General features: G+C 35.6%; 1 protein-coding gene across 2 annotated transcripts in view; it reads right to left on the bottom strand.

The window, feature by feature from the left end:
• Positions 1–20,515, bottom strand: part of GABRG1 (gamma-aminobutyric acid type A receptor subunit gamma1) — a 52,475-nt gene that overhangs the window by 22,813 nt on the left and 9,147 nt on the right. Inside the window, exons 2-3 of one of the 2 annotated variants that reach the window (XM_068188396.1) lie at positions 12,040–12,188; positions 4,452–4,519 (exon numbers count right to left, since the gene is read on the bottom strand). In XM_068188396.1, the coding sequence (XP_068044497.1) occupies positions 4,452–4,519; positions 12,040–12,188 (217 nt within the window). The remainder of the gene's footprint in view (positions 1–4,451; positions 4,520–12,039; positions 12,189–20,515) is intronic. The other variant, XM_068188397.1, reaches the window with a different exon arrangement.

Here is a 20,515-nt window from a genome sequence, read left to right as displayed (position 1 = left end):
GGCACACAGAAATTAGGCCATAATTTACAGCAAAGACCATAGATTTTCCTAGTGACTCATATGGAGCCTTCAGTACCTCTCCTGGCTTCACACCTATTAAGGGACAATTGGTAAACTGCAGCTGAAAACAGGAAAAATACTGAATGCTGTTTAAAGTCAGGACTGAAAAGATGTCTGTTCTCTGCTTTGGTTTCAGAAGGCTACAGCAACATTTGTCAGTTGTACAGTAACTGCATTTTCCCTCACCCCTCACCATTCCCTTCAAGTTGATCACAGGAATTGGGACCAACTGCTGAAAAGGAACTGCTGTGCTGTCCCAGTATGAACAGAATACTGCATGTATTTGACCAATTCTCCCTGAACAAGACAATCTTAGAGATACTTTCCAATAGCAGTAATCAAACCACAAGAACCAGATTAATCAATTAAAGCTAATCATTTTGGGGAATAAAAAACGAGAGAACAATCATTAAATTGTACTTGTGAAATATTACTCAATTTCTAGAGATGGTAATGTAAGAAATGCTAGAGAAATATTTGGTTTGACTTTTAAGTATATTCCATAAAAAAAACCCACAATGCTCAAGGCTACTGGAAAAACATTTACTCAGCTGCTGTACATGAACAGCGTCCATCAATCTCAAACAGTCATCTGAGTAAGCCAATTAACCATGATCACTTGTAGTGCTGACAGGCACCACAATGATTGGAATCTATCTTCCCTAACTGAAATAAAAATGTAGATTGGGAAAAAAATATAATTCTAACTTCTTTCAAAGAAGATACTGTACAATAAGAAACAGGTAATAGTCAAAGACCCATTGGTACTCTTGTCCTGTCTTATGAACAAATTGATCACAGAATTCCTGCCATTTGCAGGAGAATTAAACCAATCTGCATAAAGTGCATATACTTGACTTTACAAAAATTTCCATTGTTTGCACACTGACTCCACACAACTTTTAGGAAATCTCATAAATTCTCAAGTATGGGCCAAAGTGCATCCCTCATGATCTTCCTTTCTTTCAGGAAGCTGCCAGTTTTTCCAGAAGGATGCTGTGGGAGATGGTGTTAAATATTTTACTGAAATCTAGATAAAACACAGCCTTTCCCTCATCTACTAAGCTGGTCAGTTTGTCATAGAAGGAGATTAGGTTGGTCAAGCTGGACCTTACTTTCACAAGTCCATGTTGGCTGGACTTGATACCCAGGTAGTCCTGTTCGATAGACACATTCTTCTCTCTCTCAAGATTTTTTAATAGAGGAGCACAGAGAGAAGAAAGATAAAACTATTTCTATTTCTGCTCTTTGTTTTTCTTATATAGAATGTGTTTGGAGAATTGTTTACCTGGGGTGATTGCTTGATTAGATTCTAGTAAGGATTGTTTGAGCCTGTTGGCAAATCAAATCCACCTGTGTCTGGACTCTCACGAGAGGGTCACAAGTTGTTAGTTAGTTAGATATAATAGTTAGAAAAAGTAAGTATGTAGTTTTAATATCTCCTTTAAATAGTATATTAATGCATTATAGTATAGTTATAATAAAGAAATCATTCAACCTTCTGAACTAGAGTCAAGCATCATCATTTCTTCCCACATTTACAACAGTCCTGAGAGTGCCACGTAATGGCACTTAGCTGCATTTTATGTGGCTGTTGCACAATATGTAGCACAGATTAGCTCTAAAAGACAGATTCAAAAATCTTTAGACTTAGTATTATAAGCCTAAATACTCTACTGATCTAGACACTTGTTTAAAGTGTTTACTCAGGATGCAGATGCCTGAAGAGATCACAAGCTCTAGGAAAATGTATCTGAATCATGGGGTGACTATAGAATCTAAAATGTTGTGTAGATCTCGCTAAATAGTAAAAGCCAAAATACAACAGCCTTCCCAAACAAGCTCTAATGAATGTCATGCATAGCCCTCAATTACAAAAGTAGAAGTTTATCAAATAGCAAAAAAGACAATTAAAAAACCAAATCTGTTTATTCTCATAGTATGTGTTCTCTAAAGCTTTCAGACAAACATAATCCCTTGATATGCTGCTTCAGCATCACTGTCAGAAAAAATACCCTCTACATCGTGCCATATTGTGTCCAAACTTGATAGTTAAAGGACATCATTTGCCAGAGTGAATTAACGTATCTGGGAAATGAGTAATCCAGTGGGGATTGGAAATCACAGAAAATGTATTCTATTGGTACATGATAAAATTAGGGGCTAAGGACAGCCCTTGAAATGGAAGTAAATTTTGGATTCTTAGCTAAAAATCTCAAACAATATAGACTCCAGGGAAAGTGCCTTCCTAATGAAATCAACAGCTCACATAAAAGGAGCTTACAGGGTAAAATTTGTTATTATATATTTTGCTGAGACTGTTGTTTCCCAGAATAAGAACTTTTTTGGAAACCTTAATCAAATTCTTTTCAAGTATATGGTTTTACTTATTTTTACAAAGGTTTGATCTCTGTACTGAGGTTAGGTGCTCATACAAGCTATGTTCTTGAAGTGCAAACCCAGTGAAAGCAATTGCCCTTTTATGAGGGCCCCAGTAGTTTTAGAATCTAATTGAAATTACTAAGTAGCTTTCTGTCCATTTTTATAGAGCATAGAATAGTTTTTAAATTTCTTTATCTTAGTAACATCTACCTTATTATCTTTTGGTGGTGTGCTTAATTATTTTTTCTTTAAAGAGAAATCAGAAGGTTGGAAAGAAACATTCATTATTAACTATCAGGATCCCACTCTCTAGTGAAGTAATATTACTTTTCAGTAGGATTCCAATCCTTACCTTGCACTATAAGCTAGCATGGCTGGATTTTACTAGCAGCATGGCAAGAACATCACCACCCAAGTCGAGCACAGCTCTAGCAGACGTGGACAGACCCCTAAACAACTGACACGCAATAGTTCCATGACTGATACTCCCAGGCCCTGGGCTGAGTAAGCAGAAGGAAGCTGTGGGCACATGAGAGATCAAGGTTCATAACTGAACTATAGCTGGAAGACTGCCCAGTGGCTGCAGAGACAAGAGGAGGGTATGGGAGATGGGGCAGGGTTATTTTGCAAAGCCAGCCATGTGCTGGCTCTCTAAAGCTAGAAAACTGAAGCTGTAAGCATTTCTCATGTTCAGCTCCAGTGTGTGCAATACCTACTGGCCACAGGCTGAAGAGTTTACATAGGTTACTGTAAAAAGAAGTCTCTACCACTCATTCGATCCTCCTTACACATCTTCACAGATTGTTTCCACAGTAGGTTCCTTCAGAAGAGAATCAGACAGAGAGAAGCAAAAGAAAGACTGCAGAAGGGAGACAGACAAAACAAAGACACCCTTACACAGGACATGGAAGCTGGAAAATTTTCCCCACTCAGCCACTTTATCCTCTATCACACATTTCATTACATACATTCCTGGCCTGAGACACAGACTTCCCTGCCACAGCCCCAGGTAATGACAGCCCTAGGCTGGTTAGACCATTATGCTAGAACAAATATCCTTTGCCACAGACCTGCACCTTTTCCCACAGTATCTAAGTACCACTGGATTTTCTTACTTGGCTTCCTATCACTGAAAGTCACTGTTCTCCACCCCTACATGATGACATACATCTAAACCACAAGATCCTTAATCATAATGGATAATTCCTGCACTCTCTGGAAATTCTCAGAAGCCCTCTGCACTGGCATGCTCCAGCTTCTGAACAAAACTTTTCTCTGCCATACAAATTCAATGCTGTCAGCAATTCTGTAGGGACGATGTAAAGGAGGTAAACTTTTCATACAACACATAATCTAAGAGAACTAAGACAATACCACATCCTCAACTTCCTCGTAAGTGCTGTTACTTCAGTGTTGGTACTAAACAGATAGGTCAGATCTGAACAGGTGTACCACAGACTAGGGGAGATGCGTTGCTTAACTTCTAAGGAACCAGTCATCTATTCATACACACGCACTGGAAAGGACACAGAAGACTAAATGAAAAAAGAAGGACAAAAAATTCAAATTTTGCTTTCTGTGAATTTGACGGAAAACCAAACAAACAATAGATCACTTCACTGAAAATAGTTTTGTTCAAATACTGTGTCAATTGTTATTTTTCTTGGGCTCTGAAGAGTAGCTTCAGAAAATCAAACCAGGCCGGAGATAAACCAGATATACACAAATATTGTGGAAATGTTCAATGCAAACTAAAACAAGGACCTGATACCTGATTCAATGTACTCTGTACGACCTCACTTTTTTAAAAGAAAAACTGTATTTTTAGAATTACAACAATTTCAAAGAGAGAGACTAAATGTATCTCTGCAATAACTACAATCATATCCAACAGCATAAGAATACACAGTAAGCAATAAAAAAAATTTTTAATAGAGATTAGAATTATTTCATAATATTGACCCATAGCAACATGCAGATGATATTTTGCATCAATAATCAAAACTTACCATATTGATTGGGTCAACTGGACCGATGCTGTTAACATAGACATCTGTTTCAATTACCGTAGTTCTCACTAAACAAAATAGTAACCACAACAATTACATATTTATGTAACTCTGTGCATTGTTAGTGCGATTTAATTTATTTAACTAAAAACAGCATATCTGATATTATTTTATTAGTTTCAGAATAATTAAATTTCTGGTTTGTTTATTCTGTGAAGGATCATAAATGACTTGGCTCTCTTATTTCATCACTTTTTAGAATTATCAACTTGAACTCTTTAGTTCATAATGCAATCTCCAACTGTGCTTTTTGATCAATATAAGATAGATAAAAAGGTAAAGAAAGGAAAAACTAATAAAACAAAAAAAAAAACCCCAAAACTCTCTTACAACATAAAAATACAGTCCTAAAAAGAAAACAAGTTTGGAACATTTTTTTCATACAACAAACCATGAGGTCTGGGACAAATGTGTTTATCAGCTGCAAGGAATCAATATGAAGTGCCTTCTATCAAATTCTACTGAGAATATGTAACAGATAAAAAATAACTTTTCACCACAAGTTTCCTCAATTCATAAAGCTATAGCACACCTAGGGATTACTAATGTTCTTTCATCAGCTGGATTAAAACACTGGTTAAAACACCAAATTGAAAGCTTATCAATAAAAATAATTTAAGAGTTAAACATTACCAAACTTATTTTTCTTTAAAAACAGGGTAAATACTCACACTGTGTAGAAGAAAGACCAAAAACTTTAAAAAATGTATTCCATTACAGAATATACTCTCTACTCTGTGCATTTTCAGAAGGACACAAAGTCTAAGAGTGTTCATAAAAGGCACACCTGAAGTACAGGAGGCTCTGATAGTTCTTTTTTTTTCCTCCTAACTGATTTATACAGAAAAAAAAAGGGCACAAATGAAAGAGGAGAGGATGAATTTTTATTTCATCATTTTACCAAGCATCTTCTTCTAAGTTTGTGCTGGACAACCAGAATGTAGACATAAGAGGATATATGTCCTTGTGCCCAATGGAATGAAGAGGGATAATAATCATAGAGCTCTGCTGGTCCTTTTATGGTATGACACAATAAAATAAGCATCTCTTTCAATCCGCAGATAAAAAAAGTGGGAAGGCACAAACAAAAAGGCATTTTGATTTTATAGGAGAGGGACCCTAGGTCATCAGATTGAAATTTTTATACCGCAAAATTTCAGAGATTGACAGGGGTTAACAACAAACCTAATTTCTGAAAAGTCTAACATACATACAGAAAGAAAGACTGTAACATTGACATCCTTGCCAGCTACAATGACAGGCAAGATGCATTTCCTAAATATTTCAAGATACCTTTTCCCTGCCAAGCTCACTTGGTAGGAAATTTGCCCTGATTCCAAACCTGCTTAATGGTGTGAACATAAGCCTGACAGAAATACACACTAGTGAGGCTGCACAAAGGATTTGCTGTAGGACCAGAGAGCACAGAGTCACCTGATCACCATCCTGTCCCCAGCATGCTTCAGGGAAAGTTTAAACAGATTCTGGAAACCAATTTATTTCCTGGAGGAAAAAAAAACATAAGTACTTCCCGCAATGATACTTATGGGTCCCTTCCAACTCAAAATATTCCGTGATTCTGTAATTCTTTGATTCTGAGCTGCAAAGGTTTCCATTTTCTGCAGAGCTCATAAAGGAAGGTAGACAGCACAAGAACTCATACACACAGACTGAAATATCAGAGTAAGAAAAAAGTTTATCATGCATGTATATAATAACATATATAACGTAATCCTTTTGTCATATATCACATTCTGCAAACAGATATCCTCTTCCTTTAATTTGCAATCCTATTTATTTTTATAACAGCAGCCCCACTACTAGACCAGAACACAAGGAGGTGGATCAAAGTGCATCTTGCCTTATCCCTCAAGTAATGTTGAATACTTCATTGAAATACAACTCACAGAATTCTTTCCCCTCCACCTACTTTATTCCCCCTCTCTCAATTCCAGTTATACTGAAGGAGCTATTAAATACTCTGCAGATGCAGCCACTCCCTTTCCAACAGTCTTTGTGTCATATGCCAGCTTTACTTCAAAAATGAATTGCTAAAATAATTCACAATATCATTATTCTAGATCAAAAATTTCCTATGAGACCACACTATAGATATCCCAGCCACTGGCATCCCTTATTAACAACTAAATTTCAAGTTCTGTCAGTGACACAATTTTTAATGAGAGCTGTGTCAATTTTAAGAAATTCCAGCTTGCATCATGCAGTACTTATCTGCCACAAGGGCTTTCCTGTAGTGAGCCAGTTCATTTTGCCTTTTCCATACTGCTCTGAGTAAGATTATTAGAAGTATTAAGAGCCAGTGAACAGTTTAAAAATCTGCCTCTGTTGAAATTATTTTAATTGACGTAAATGATCCAGAGAGAGAAACTCAATTCAAGAGGACTGGAAGAAGCTTATTTTGTTACCTTAGTTCTTCTGTATGGTACAGAGAAATGTACTTCTGCATTAGAAGGATTAATTAACACTTGTGTTCTTGAACTAAAAGTGATAACAGTTCATGAAAATGACAAACGCTGGAGGAAAATACCTTTTCAATACTTTGAGAAGAACAAATTGAGAAGATTTTCTGACCCTGACTGCTTCCTATTTTATTTTAAAACTTGGTATCAGCCCTGAAAACACAAGTAGGAAGAAGGCTATTTAACACGTCCTGCATGAAGTGCAGAGCAGCAGTGTTCCAAACAAGGGGAGAAATGGCTTGAACACTTTAAATATTTAAACTGAAAGATAGTATGGTGCAAGCTAGAGTAAAGCAAGAAGGTGAGGGGACAAGAGAGTGCATATTCAAGAGGAAGGGGGAGACAGAGAAAGAAGAGCACAAAAGAGCAGCTGATCACAAGGTCAGCTTCTAATGTAGCTGAAGCACACAGGGAACCTGTTTGGTAAGCCAAATCTAGAGAGATATACTCACTTTCTGATTTCCTGCTTTGACTTTTTTTTTCACTAGACTAAACTTCATCTGGTTGTAAAAATTATGAAAAAATGTTTATTCCTTATAAGAAAAAACATAGTGATAAAAATCTATCTTAATCATTGACTAATTATGTTAATAATTGCCCTTGATATTCAAAGTGCCTGGTTTTTAGCCTATATTTTTGCAGGCTCAATTTCCAGCTTTCAGTATTTGATATATCTCTTCTTGCTACACTTAAGAGCTCTTCTTATCAGCTATTCTGATTCTATTAACACCTATCGCCTGCCACAAATAATTATTATTGTAAAAGTCTAGAACATTGCACTTTTTATTGCTTAATTCTGCTATTTTCATCCCTCCAATCCATTACTTCAATACATTCACCTAGAGCATGGTAGTCCATCTAAATTCACTAACCCAACAGTTTACCACAATTACCTCATTTTCTAATGAAGGTCTAAGTCACATTACCTTTGTTTTTAATGAAACTTCTTATGCTCTTTAACTTTAACTAAGACCATTTTTGTAACTTCATCCAGGCTTATTTTCTTGGAGCATGTTTTCCATAACTCCTCATTACTTGCCTAAAGAAGCATCCCCCATAGTGATAAAGCAGTTATTCATCAAATAAATTGGGTGACTACCGTATTCAGAAATAACAGTCCTTCAATTTGTAATAGCTTTTAATGGAATAATACAATTACCACAATCAGCTATCTAAGATTATTACTTAAATGGCTACTTATATTGAAAATTCAGCCTCAAGTGTCTACAGCAGGCTTCCAGGTCAACCTCTGAAGAATTTTTTCAAAGTGATTTTCATGAAAGCAGAGCCCTGTTCTCTAAACTTTTTACCCTTCTATTTAAAAGAAATCTGTCTTTTGCAGGTACTCCTACCCCACCACTTTTATTATTTCCACGATTTTCTATGCAGTGCACATGTCCAATACCTTCAACATTCCCTGAATATGTGTGCCTACATTTTGCTCTTGTATTTTGATTTTCTTCAATTCTTGGAAAATATTCTTAAACTAAAAATACATCTCTCTCTAACTTTCCTTGATATTTTCCTACTTGTTTTGCTGCCTGGAATGAAACTCAGAACCTTTCCAAACAGTGTTAAAATGAGAATGTAAAAGCAAGTCCTTAATAGAAAGCATTCACGGTGGTACAATATGGCAATATGCACACGTGATACAGTATTTCTACATTTTTATATGGTTATTTAACTAGTATATCTAACAAAAGTTGTCCCCAGTCCTTTAGCCCTCCCTGTTATTGTGTTTACAATGTATGGTGCATAACAAAGTGTCCTTGCTAGACTAATAAACAGAATTTCAAGAATGTATTAGTAAGAGTTTGTTAAAAGATGGGAGAAGTCAGGAAAAGTACTAGAAGTTATAACTATGTATTAACAGTCTGCAACGTTACAAATATATGAAAAATATATAAAAATCTACAAATCTTTAGGCATCATTTTGAGTTTATTACTTTTCTGCCTATATCATATTTTCATCACTTCTACACTAGGAGCACCTGTTCAACAGAATACTTTCTAACACATTTAGTTTTTGAGAATTAGCACTTCTGATTGAAAGTCCTGTATTTTCCATGTATTCTTTATATGTCTTAGAACATGACTACTCACATTAGTGCACTTGAGAGATGTAAATATTTACCCATGCCCTGCTTATAGGGCAATAACAACTATCCAAATTTCTCCAGGTATCCAATTTTTCTACATCCATGAGCAATTATCCTTAAATTCCCACCATTCTTAAAATTTTCATCTATGATGACTTGTCTTAAACTGTTAATTAAAAACACCCACTAAAGTTTTAGATATGTGATGACTGCTTCCTATTTTTAATTAAATTCTCAGGTAGTGCAGCTGTGTTTCACACATACACATATCACTGCTGGAAAAAATTATCCGTACATTGATAAGATAATATTAATGTATCAGTGTCCCTTGGATGAGAGAGGTGAAAAATGAGAAGACAGAATTCTTTCCTTTAAAAAGAAAAGTTCAAAAATAATAGCTACTTTGATGCAGGACTAGAGCTGAAACAGTGTGGTTATAAAATCATGCACCCAGAAGGTAATGTTACAGAGAGAATAGTCTTTCTTTATTAGTGTATCAACACTCCAAGGTTGTATCTGTAATCAAACATATTTATACCATGCATAGGAGACTTTATCTGATCACTTCTACTACTTCATACTGAGTAGAAGAATGCTAGAACATTTATGCTCCAAACACCTCAAGCCTACCACATAAATTGCGTTAAAGACTAGTAAGATTACTAAACATAGCAAAGGGTAGAAGTTAAGTAATTCCTACAACTCATGGATATTTGAATGAGACAAACAGAAAAATGACAGAGTGGTTTTCCCCTATTAAATTTCAGTTTTGCCTCCAATTTTTCAATTTTCATTTGGCTCTCCTTTAACATCTCCCTCAACTAACTGCATGTTTAACAATGAAACTTTTATCTCACTCTGAGATGCTGAAATTCTGTGTCAACACCATGAAGAAAACTAAATTCTGCTCTGGGATTCAAACCCAAAAAGTCCATGTTCAAAACAAAAAATGTTGCTATTGTAAATGAGCTTTGTAATTCAATCATAAGAACGTCCTGTGGTATTCTAATTGTTTGAAAGATAAGGAAAATTCCAGTTCAATAACCTTGTTGTACAAGAACTGACATACACTCTGAAGAAAGGAATCCGAGACCAGATTTAATCCACATATTTGAAGCAGATTAAGATGAATAAACTATAGCCTGATTTTGTTTTTGTCTGTCAAATATCTGCTGCAGCTCCCAAACAACTAGACAGAATGCAGTGCTTTCACCTGAAGTCAGAAATTTCATCTTATGTTGTCCAAAATTTCTTCCTTGTGGCAGAATCATATTTAACATTTGTTCTCTTAAAACAAAGTGAATAGTCCCAAATGTTTCCTTTTTTCATTACTCTGACTGATTATTCATGAACTTTATGTTCTAGTATGGTGGATGGATGCTGGCCCTATATAGGTCATATTGGTACAGAACTTTTAAGAGGAACATTTATGTGAGAGAAGCTAGAACTAAGTGTCTTTTGGGAACTGATATTTTGAATCCAAAAAGCTGTACATTAACTTACTCATAAAAAGACAGTTTTTGTCCTATCAAGACTCAGAATATAACCAGAAAAATGAAGGTAAGAATTACATCAAAATTCTTCCATGCCCATCTAAATGCATTTGACATGTCAGAATAATTTCCTCCTCTGTATTTGTTCCATTTACTTTTAAGTTTTATGGGGAGAGAAGAGAAAAAGAATTCTCTGTTCTTTCATCCCCACCTACAAGCTATCATTAGAAGAAATCATAGAAGAGACAAATTTCCTCACAATTACTTTTCTGTCTGTTGCATCAAATGAGGAAAAACCAACAGTAAGTTAAACATTTGTCACACATTGAGAATTTAAGGGAAAACATGCTGGAGAACTTTTCATGTTGTCTAAATGTTTTTAGTTAATTCAATTAAATTAACATGAAGGAAAAGACTTAAACCAAACTTCATGAGATTCACATGTGATTATATAATGACTGGGAGAGAATTATTGCCTTTCAACATCTCTAAGATAACAGTCACCAATAAAACAGAACTAAGTTTGGGAAAGAAAGCAATTTGTCAGAAGCTTTCAAATGAAGATGCATAATTTCAAATTGTGTCTTCTTCTTCCCCTACATAAATGAAACAGGTCTAGATTGTGGTGCTGTTTACAGACTTACATGGCATTCCTTTGATAGAGAATGCCAGGTACATCACAAATACTTATGTCCTCCACCTCTTCCTTCACATTTCAGGAAACAAACTCAGAGAAAATATATTGTTTTTCTTATTTGATCCTGCATGGAAGGAGCTGGAAAGGTTTCATGTACTACATATTTTCAAAACAAGATTCTTCAAAATATTTATGCTTAATATTTATATGCAAATTGATGCTTTGACTATTGAAAGACAAAACTGCCTTCCTACCAGCTGCAGCTTTTCTTCCTATATTCCACTAAAAAAAAGGGTCCTAAGTTATATTTTTAGATACTTTATTTTTTTTTTTCAAAATCTTAGCTAAGGGAAGAAGACAATTGAGTTGAGTTATATTTGCTCAAAATAGACCCAATGAATTTCTTACAGTAAGAATAAAATGTCTAGGGATAATTCTTTAATTAAATCCTAAAGGCTTAAGATCAATTTTTGAAATGACCATGGCTGGTTTATATCTACAATTCTTTCTGACAGAAGGTCTTTGTTAAACAAAGCAAATTATAATTGCCTTTTAGTGATTTACTACAGATTGCTCACTGTCCTCCAAAACCAGTACCCTCCATAAGAAAAAAAAAGATTACAAATGGAACATGAAGCCTAATCTTGCATAGAACATTTTTACTAGTTCCAGAAAATGACTGTATTTTCTTACTCTTATATTTAGCTTGCTATATTGAGTTTCAAATATTGCAATAAGCATACTTTTGCCATCTTTGTCAAAATGCACACCATCTCTAGTTCACATTTTCTATTACACAGAATCATTTTATGAGCTTACCCCCAATATCTGGCCGAAGCTTGTTGTCATATCCTTGAAGTAAGGAGTCCAGTATGTGAGTTACATCACCACCATGAATCTTTGGTGCAAGGACCCATGTTTTATTCACCGTTAGATCTTCATCGTCCTCATCATCTGCTTTATCAGCTCTATGTTGTGTGATTAAAAAAAAAAACCCAAAAACAAAAAACCAAGATTGGGAAAAAACACAAGACACAGTGAAATTTAGTACACAAGAGTTGGAGAAGAAAGAGATAAAATATTGAACACTATTTAGAATAGTTTGTGCAAACAAAAACGCATTCTAGTGCCAAAAGAAAGAAGCAGGCCCTTATTTACAGTATATATATATATATTTACCAACATTTTATTTTATGGTGGTAGGGAGTGTTAAGTGTTAATAGAGGCATTTACACATCACCCATATAAAAAATCTCAAGACATGAATCAAACCCACAAAAGCAGCAGCAGGCATCATCTTACAGTCAACCTTTTCCTGTTTTAAAACAAAAGTGTAATTCCAAAGCTTTTCCCTACATGCATTTATTTTTCAAGCAATGCTGCTAGTATTTCTAAGAAATGTTTAATCTTCATATTAGCATACCTATTGTATGCGACTTAAAAGAGCATCAACAGAATCTCCTTCCTAGTATCCTCTGATTTATGATGTAAAACAGTAAGACTTGCATACTTATTAACTCCATTCACATCTTAGGCAGGCAAACACTACATCCATGTGCTACAACTAAGTATTAGAAGCAGAAGCTGCAGACATATGCCAATTATGTATCTCTATGTATACATGGTATAGTTAACTGAAAGGAACAGCACACCATTTTCAGACCATTTGTTAGCTACCTATTTTATCAAGATGAAACGATTGTACAACGAAAATAATTACACATTCATTTATTACCCATTCTTTAATTAGATAAGCAGCAATAGATTGTTAATCCCTAGATAATTTTAAAAAAAAATTGCAGTACCTCGGCTGCATCTGCAAATTCATTCAGATACAACCAAAATGTCAAAGAATGCCTGAAAGTAGTTTTTTTTCCATTTCAATCAAATTAGTATGGACTTCAGTATTCCTCCAGTGCTAAAAACTGCAATCTATAATACTCATCCAGTTTTTTTCAAGGAAATGCTATGGGCTTGAGGTCAAGCAAAGTGCATGACTGATAGCAGTAACTAACAGTCACACAACCTACCTTCACAAATGGGCACTGGCTAGCAATTACAGAAAATAGGCAGCTCCTATAAATCAGATCCAATGTGAACAAAAGTGCAATATTTCAGTAAAAGAAAGGAATTAAATTACTATCCTTGTGCCAATTCACATTGTACACCAAAACTAAAAATGTTACTGCTTTATTAAGGTCTTCTAAATTACACAGACATATGCTGCCCACAAAACTAAGAGTGGAAATTTTCAGCAAATTTACTACAGGAAAGAAGACCACCGTGTGTTCCATGTGAAGAAAGGAGAGAAAAAGTCAGGAAAGGACAGAGTGAGAGAAGGCGTGCCTGCCTTTTATTGCAGCCCAATTTGGGAATGCCTCAAACCAGTCTGTAATAGAAAGGCCTTGCATCACCTCTTGGATAACGCTAGCAAGTCTCACTGAAAATAAAAACTGTCATGGCTGTGGAAACTCTCAGTGGTTTTGCCATGCCTGCTTAATTTGGGAAGTGAAACCTTGCCACAGCTCAATAGGTTTCCAGAGGATGAACAAAAGGCACTGCTCAGATATCAGAGCCTTCATACCTAGCTTGCTGCAAACAAGTTGAAAGAGTCTATTATAGCAGAGAGTAATATGCGGTCTAAATACAAGTCTCACTGACAGCTTCCCTGTAACAGCCTGAAAAGTGCTTTCATTCTTTTAAATTGAAATGCACCATAAAATACTTAATCTTTACTGCACTACATAGAAAAATGTCAGATATTAAATATTTAACATTTCCATTAGCAGGATCCCACTAATGGGAGCACTAAAACTAGGAAGCTAAATTTTGTAAATATACACTCTTCCTCCCTCAGAGCTACCGAGGTCTTTCATGTGTTGTTGCCATACAGTTTTGTTTTTGTTTTTTTTTTTTTTACTATTATTATATCTATTTATGATCTGCTTGAACTTTTTGGCATCTAATTACATTATAAATTAGCTTACAGTTGCTTAGAGTGCAGCAGCAATCCCAGCCTTTTCCCAGAGGCATTAAGATGATGAGAAGTTAAAAGTTAATTTTTAAGTAGCTCTCTAAAGAAAGACACATAACCACCACAAAACTGACCTTCTTGTTTTGTCTTCCATCCCATAAACAGTAGAAAGTATAGTGAAATTAACAGAGTTCCTTAGCAGGGCACCTGATTCTCTGGATCAGCCCAGTTTTTTGCAGAGAATTTGAAGAGAATTTGAAGTGATTACAACACTATTTTGTTCTGCTTTAATGTTTTTTTCCACAGTGCTATTAAGAACAGCAGAGATTTAGCCAAAATTGAAAGTACAAGAGGTCATACCATGACCACCTAAACCAAATAGGAGTTACAACCACAACACCTCAACTCACAGCCACTTGAATATCTTGACATTTCAAAGAGTCCTGAATTTTATTTATAGATTCATAGAATCCTATTGGAAAGAAATCATAAGAGATCTCTCTAGTCCAGCCTCCTGCTCAAAGCAGGGCTCGCTCTGAGGGCACAGCAGGTTGCTCATGTCTTGATCAGGCTGGTTATTGCAGACATCCAAAAATGGAAGCTACACAACCTCTCTGAGCAACCTGATCTCCACTTGGCTCTTTTCTACGATTTACTATATTTAAATAAACTGGAAATAAACAAGAAGAAAAAATGCAAATAAAAACAGATTTCAAATTTTTACTTTCCATTTTTTCACTTTCTTTCTTATTTAATTGGAAGACCTCTGATCCTCCTCCAATTTTAAAAATCTGAACTACAAATAGGTATACAATGAGAGCTTAGAGAAAGCTATTAATGCAATTCCAGGGAGAGAGGGAAAAATTCCATCCCAACATCTGAGCGACTTTCCAAGCACTAGTAAATAAATCCATTTAAGAAGATAATTTTATTAGAGGCAACATTACTTAGTGTCTGACAAGTCTTGATTTAAAATGTGCATTTCTGATTACTTACACAGAACTATTTGATTTTATCTAGGAAATATTATACTCTGAAAAAAGTGCCAACCGCACGAAAAGAAACACAGTTGACTCCTATACTAGTACACAAGGCCAACAAGAGCTTGTGACTCACTAACCCATTTGCTAAACCAGCAAAGAAACCAATATGAATCAGATAATAATGTAACCCAATGTGGAAGACCTGAATTACTGCTGTTCTACATGGTGAAAACAGCTCTTCTTACTCTATTCCTATCTTAGCAGCCTTTTCAGAGGTGATTGACTGAGGTTAACCCATCTCACTACCTGAATACCATCTTCTAAAGTCATCTTTAAAATGTGCCCAAGATCACCAATTGTGCAGTAAAGACTATAATATCTCTGAAATGCTGATGGCACCCAGTTCTGCAGTTTTGATTCCTACACCACAGCCACTGATGTGCAGCAACAAGAATGAATGATGCTGGATGGAAGAAGGAAGTGACCAGAATATACAGAAAGTCTTTTGTACACCCTCCAGTCAAGCAGAGCACAACACCATCCAACTTGAATTGCCAATCCAGTTGGTTTGGGGGGGAGTTGCACAAAGCTCCCTCTAAAGAGCATCTAGTCATGTGAAGGCAACAGGACAGACACTGTGTACATATTAATTTCTAGGAATCTGAATTACCAATATTTTTCATGCTAAACAGATTTGAATTAGTTTGTTTTAAAGATAGAAATCCCTTCAGATGTAAAAAATCTGCAGGATCAGTTGAGATGGTGTTATCAGTTAATCGACCTTGCTAAACTGTGTTCTGTAAAGAAACATTCACTTTAGAAAACAAGGCAGGTCAAAACTGTAAATCCTTTACCAAGTTTTTGTGTATCTCCAGCATTTTCTCCAGGGTTTGGAATGGGATAGAAGGAAAAACAGAGGACAGGAAACTACATTACTAACCAGAAAATAAAATGTTAAATTCAGGTATGCCATTCAATTATTTAGTGACAGTTAACTTGGGCTGAGGACCTTTTTACTTCCTTGCCATTAAAATAAATCTAAGAAACCTATGAAGATTAATGTCAATTAACTCCACTCCCACTTTAATGGTAGCACTATCCTGTCTCTTTCACAACCCCAAGAAGAAAGGCAAACAATTAAAGTGGAATTCTTTTCCTTTCCAAGTTCATCTAAAGGTTATTTCACTCTACACAGAACATAATACTTGATCATCTCTCCATTTACTGTAAAATATATTTGTTCTAGCTAAGTTCACTCACTGTATTTTTCAGAATGTCTGGAGAGATTATGATTTAGAACAAAAATAGATCATCAAACATTAAAACATTTATGTTCCATGGCACCGTGCTACTTTATATCTATTAATGAAGAGGCTAATTCTGATTTTAATGATTTTATAAAAAAGAAAGAGACCTCACTTCTTAAGATGCTTATTGTTGTAACACTTCAGCTACCCTCATAAACTCAACAGTAAACTGCATGTACACAGCACACAGCAATTAGACAAAAAGTGCCCCCATGATGCTCTCTGACTTTCAACTAATTGGAGACATTACCATGACTAATAAATCTCTGGGCACAAGTGACTAAGGACTAAATAAGTCTTTTCAACATCAGGCAACACGCTTCTCTTCAGACATTAATATCATAGGTTTTTGTTCTCTTTAAATATGAAAAAAAATCAGTCAGGTGACCTTTGTGTTGCAATTAACATCTGTCAAGTTATGCAATGAACTGGAAGAAAAATGAATACAGTGAAAGTGTTCTGACTGCTATTTGCATCATGCATGTCAAAGTATTGCACACAGAAGTACATGTATAGCATAAGTGAGAGTATTTAAATATAGCTAAGCATCAATTTAGTTGCCCATTCCCAGGCTCCTATTCCTATCCCACACACAAAAAGATATCCAGGATGGGTTGATTTATAGGGAACGTGTAGACCTCTGCAAAAGAAGAGACTTGTCAGGGAACCTGAGTTATCTCTGCTGAAGCTTCAACTCTGTGCACAAGCAACTCAATCAAGCTCTTGGTATCCGTGAGGTTTAGACAACCTTCATAGTGGCCTTGTCTATTTGGAGATAGTGATCCTTCTGTACAAGAAGTACTCTGATGGTTATATGATAAATAAATAAGGGGGAAAGTGAGTGTTTCAGATAATTTCTGCTGAAAGAGCTAAAACAAATATACTTTTTTCCTTGTTGCCTTACATATGTGAATGAAAACAGTAAGGTTAGTTGTTTTACTTCATTTAACTGAGGATCTTCAGTTGCTTCAAGAGTTTTACCAACACAGGGGTAGGGCACAATGACACTTACCTAAATGATGAAACATGCCGTAAGACAGCTGTTATTCACTGGCTGTGCTCCCCAGGATATGCCCTTTGTCTAAATATATTGCAATTTAACCTTTATTTTCTATAACTTAAAAAATATATATATTTCTCTCAACTTCCAGAAAAATCATAATGTTTCTTGAAGTTTAAACATGACAGATTACTTTGTTAGCAATAATACTGCTTCACAGGTTTGTCAAAATGCTACATTTAACCAGACTTGCCTTCATAACAAGTCAGTCAAGACAGGTAAGGTTCCCAGGAAAGTTTTCCAACAGATCATCTAACCAGACACTAGCTTGTTCCAGAACACCAAGCAGTATATGTCTGTATGTGGTAAAGAAGTGTATTTCACGGCCCCATCAATGAGAGGTCAGAGCTCACCTGACAAAGCCAAATTCCACACATCAAAAAGAACCTAAAGCTCTGGTGAAAAGCTAAACATGGTCACTGACACACCTCTGTCCAGAGTCAGACATTTGTACAAAGGCTGGGGATGATTCTAGTTCAGAAGACAAAAATGCAAGCACTTAGTCACGTCATGTGAACGACTAAGGCATAGGACCATGTGTAGATGAAAATCTGAACTCTAGCAGGATGCTAAGTTTAAGAAATGCCTGAAGCAGAGCAAAGTTCCTTAAGTACAGAGAAAAATAAAATTTCAACATGGAAGGAATGAGTAATTACTCTCATGTCAGCAATTTAAATTATATATTTGCATATGTTCTTGAATCTTCTTAAGATAAAACATGGATGTCAGACAGACTTGAAATATCCTCAGAAGCTGAGAAATTACCAGCACTCCTTCAGGTATGCAAATACTACTCTCAAATAGCAAAAATAAGTAGGACCACATAGTCATGACTCATAAAATAGAATTCCATTTTTCTAGAAAAGACTTTCTTGAAAGCTCACTATCACTGCTAGCTGTCAGTAATGAATGATTTAAACACCTCTCAAGACTTATCTTTGAGACTTCATCGCTGACTTCATAGTCATCGGTTCCATTACAATTCTGTGGAAGTGAACTCCTGCATTTCATCATCAGCATCTTCACTGATACACTTTGTGTGTCGCAGAAATTTTCTGGGAAAATAAAAGTAACTGCAAGCAAAAAAATACAGCTACTGAAAATATGTATCCAAAAAGCATTACTTACTCCTCATAATCCTGTGGGATATAGAGCCCCTGATGTTACAGTCCTTCCTCTTTATCCTTCCTAAACTGGTTTAGATATTCTCTTGACAAAAATCTCTTTTCTCCCCATCCATTCTAACTCCCAACATTTTCATCAATTTCACACCCTTTCTGCCTTGCCAGACATGGGCATATTCTTTTGTGTGTCAAAATGTATTTCTCTCTCCCACTAAAGTATGTTTTACTTATTCCCTATATCTTTTTTCCAGTACACCTACCACATACTGTTAGGTTGATTCTTCTGAATACACATAGCGCCTTGTGCTGTTAGTTTGATTTCATATTTGTCTGGCTGCTTATAATTTCCTGCCCTGCTTATTCTTTCCCTTCTTCTTCCTTAGTGTTTAGTGAAGGAATTGATTTGTACATTAATTATCAGGGAAAAGTGTGGAAAAAATATTAGGAATTCCTACACAGAAACATTTGAACACTAGTTTAGAAGTATAAGCTGTATAGGGAAGTCCCCTTGGTATTAAATAAGCTTTGTTGCAAAAAAATTAACAGTCATAGCAATAACAGAATAAAAACATGCACCTCTGGTGTTCACTCCCTGCAACAAAAAGTGCTGCCTATGTATCTGTGCATTTAGACTATTAACCTTGTGGTATCTTCATGCATATTACAAGTATTGGGTGATTAAGATCTTTTGAGTGGGTGATTACATCTTTAAAGCACATCTCTGAAAGCTATTAAAACATTTTCTCCAACACACAATAACTTCAGTCCAACTAATTTTAATCGCAGTAATACCTTCACTTAAAAGCATTACCACATTTCTCATAAAATCTTCAACATCTTTGTGATACTTATATATTAAAAACTAATTCAAAATTACTGAACAATACAACTATACTTAACTCTGAGCACTTAATAAAGGCACAATCTGACTGCAAAGAATATTTATAGAAATGTGGATTTTTAACAAGAACAACACATACTATTAAAGCTATCTTCCAGGAGAACAATTTGTTCTGAGATCCACACAAATTGTTCTTCTCCAAGTCAATTTTCACATAATGCTGCATACTGTTTGAAATTACACTGGTCAAATACTATTAATTCAAATGGATTTAACAGATCTCACAAAAATGTCATGAAGACTCAAAGCATCTCAGATATTCTTTAACCATCAGTCTTCTCACATAATATAAAGTTTATCTTCTCTCCTTGAAAGCTCATCCAAACACTGATATGGTCAGACCAGTATAACTGCTGCCTCTACTCCTATCAAGCCGCAGTCCAGAAATCAATTGACAATTTTTCTCACATCTGTCTAGCTACGTACAGGTAATTCTCTGCACCACTTCAGAGCTACTGGATTCTCAAACATATTCAGCTTGATTAGTATAGCAATCTTACTTTGGCCATGTCTTTATCTCCATATGTGATGACAAAAATACTCAGTTTTGTAGACCTGAGGCAGAAAACTACCTGTTTCTATAACACCCTTTTTGTGCTACACGATAGAGAGCAAGCACTTTGCACAAGTAAAAAACAAAACAAAACAAAACAAAAAATACAAGCTGATTTCTGCAATTTTCCAGGGAAATTAGTTTTCACATACAATTTAGAAGGGATCTTGAGAAGTTTACTTCTAGTCAAAGAAGGGCTAATCCTGAATTTAGACCAGGGTACTTGCTTTATTTGGCTGGTATATAAAATTCCATGGAAAGACATCCCAAAACTTCACTGGACTGTAGCAGCCAGAGGCCCTGCAAGGCCTCCCTGGCGGTCGCTTGCCTAAGATAAGAAATGCCTAGTCATGATGACTGGACCAAAGTAGCCCCTCTTCCACCTTCGGACCT

This window comes from Anomalospiza imberbis, chromosome 4 (assembly GCF_031753505.1).
Source record: "Anomalospiza imberbis isolate Cuckoo-Finch-1a 21T00152 chromosome 4, ASM3175350v1, whole genome shotgun sequence".
Lineage (NCBI taxonomy): Eukaryota > Metazoa > Chordata > Aves > Passeriformes > Viduidae > Anomalospiza > Anomalospiza imberbis.
The sequence above is the reverse complement of the archived record's forward strand: the minus strand, read 5'-3'. Positions and strand labels throughout refer to the sequence as shown.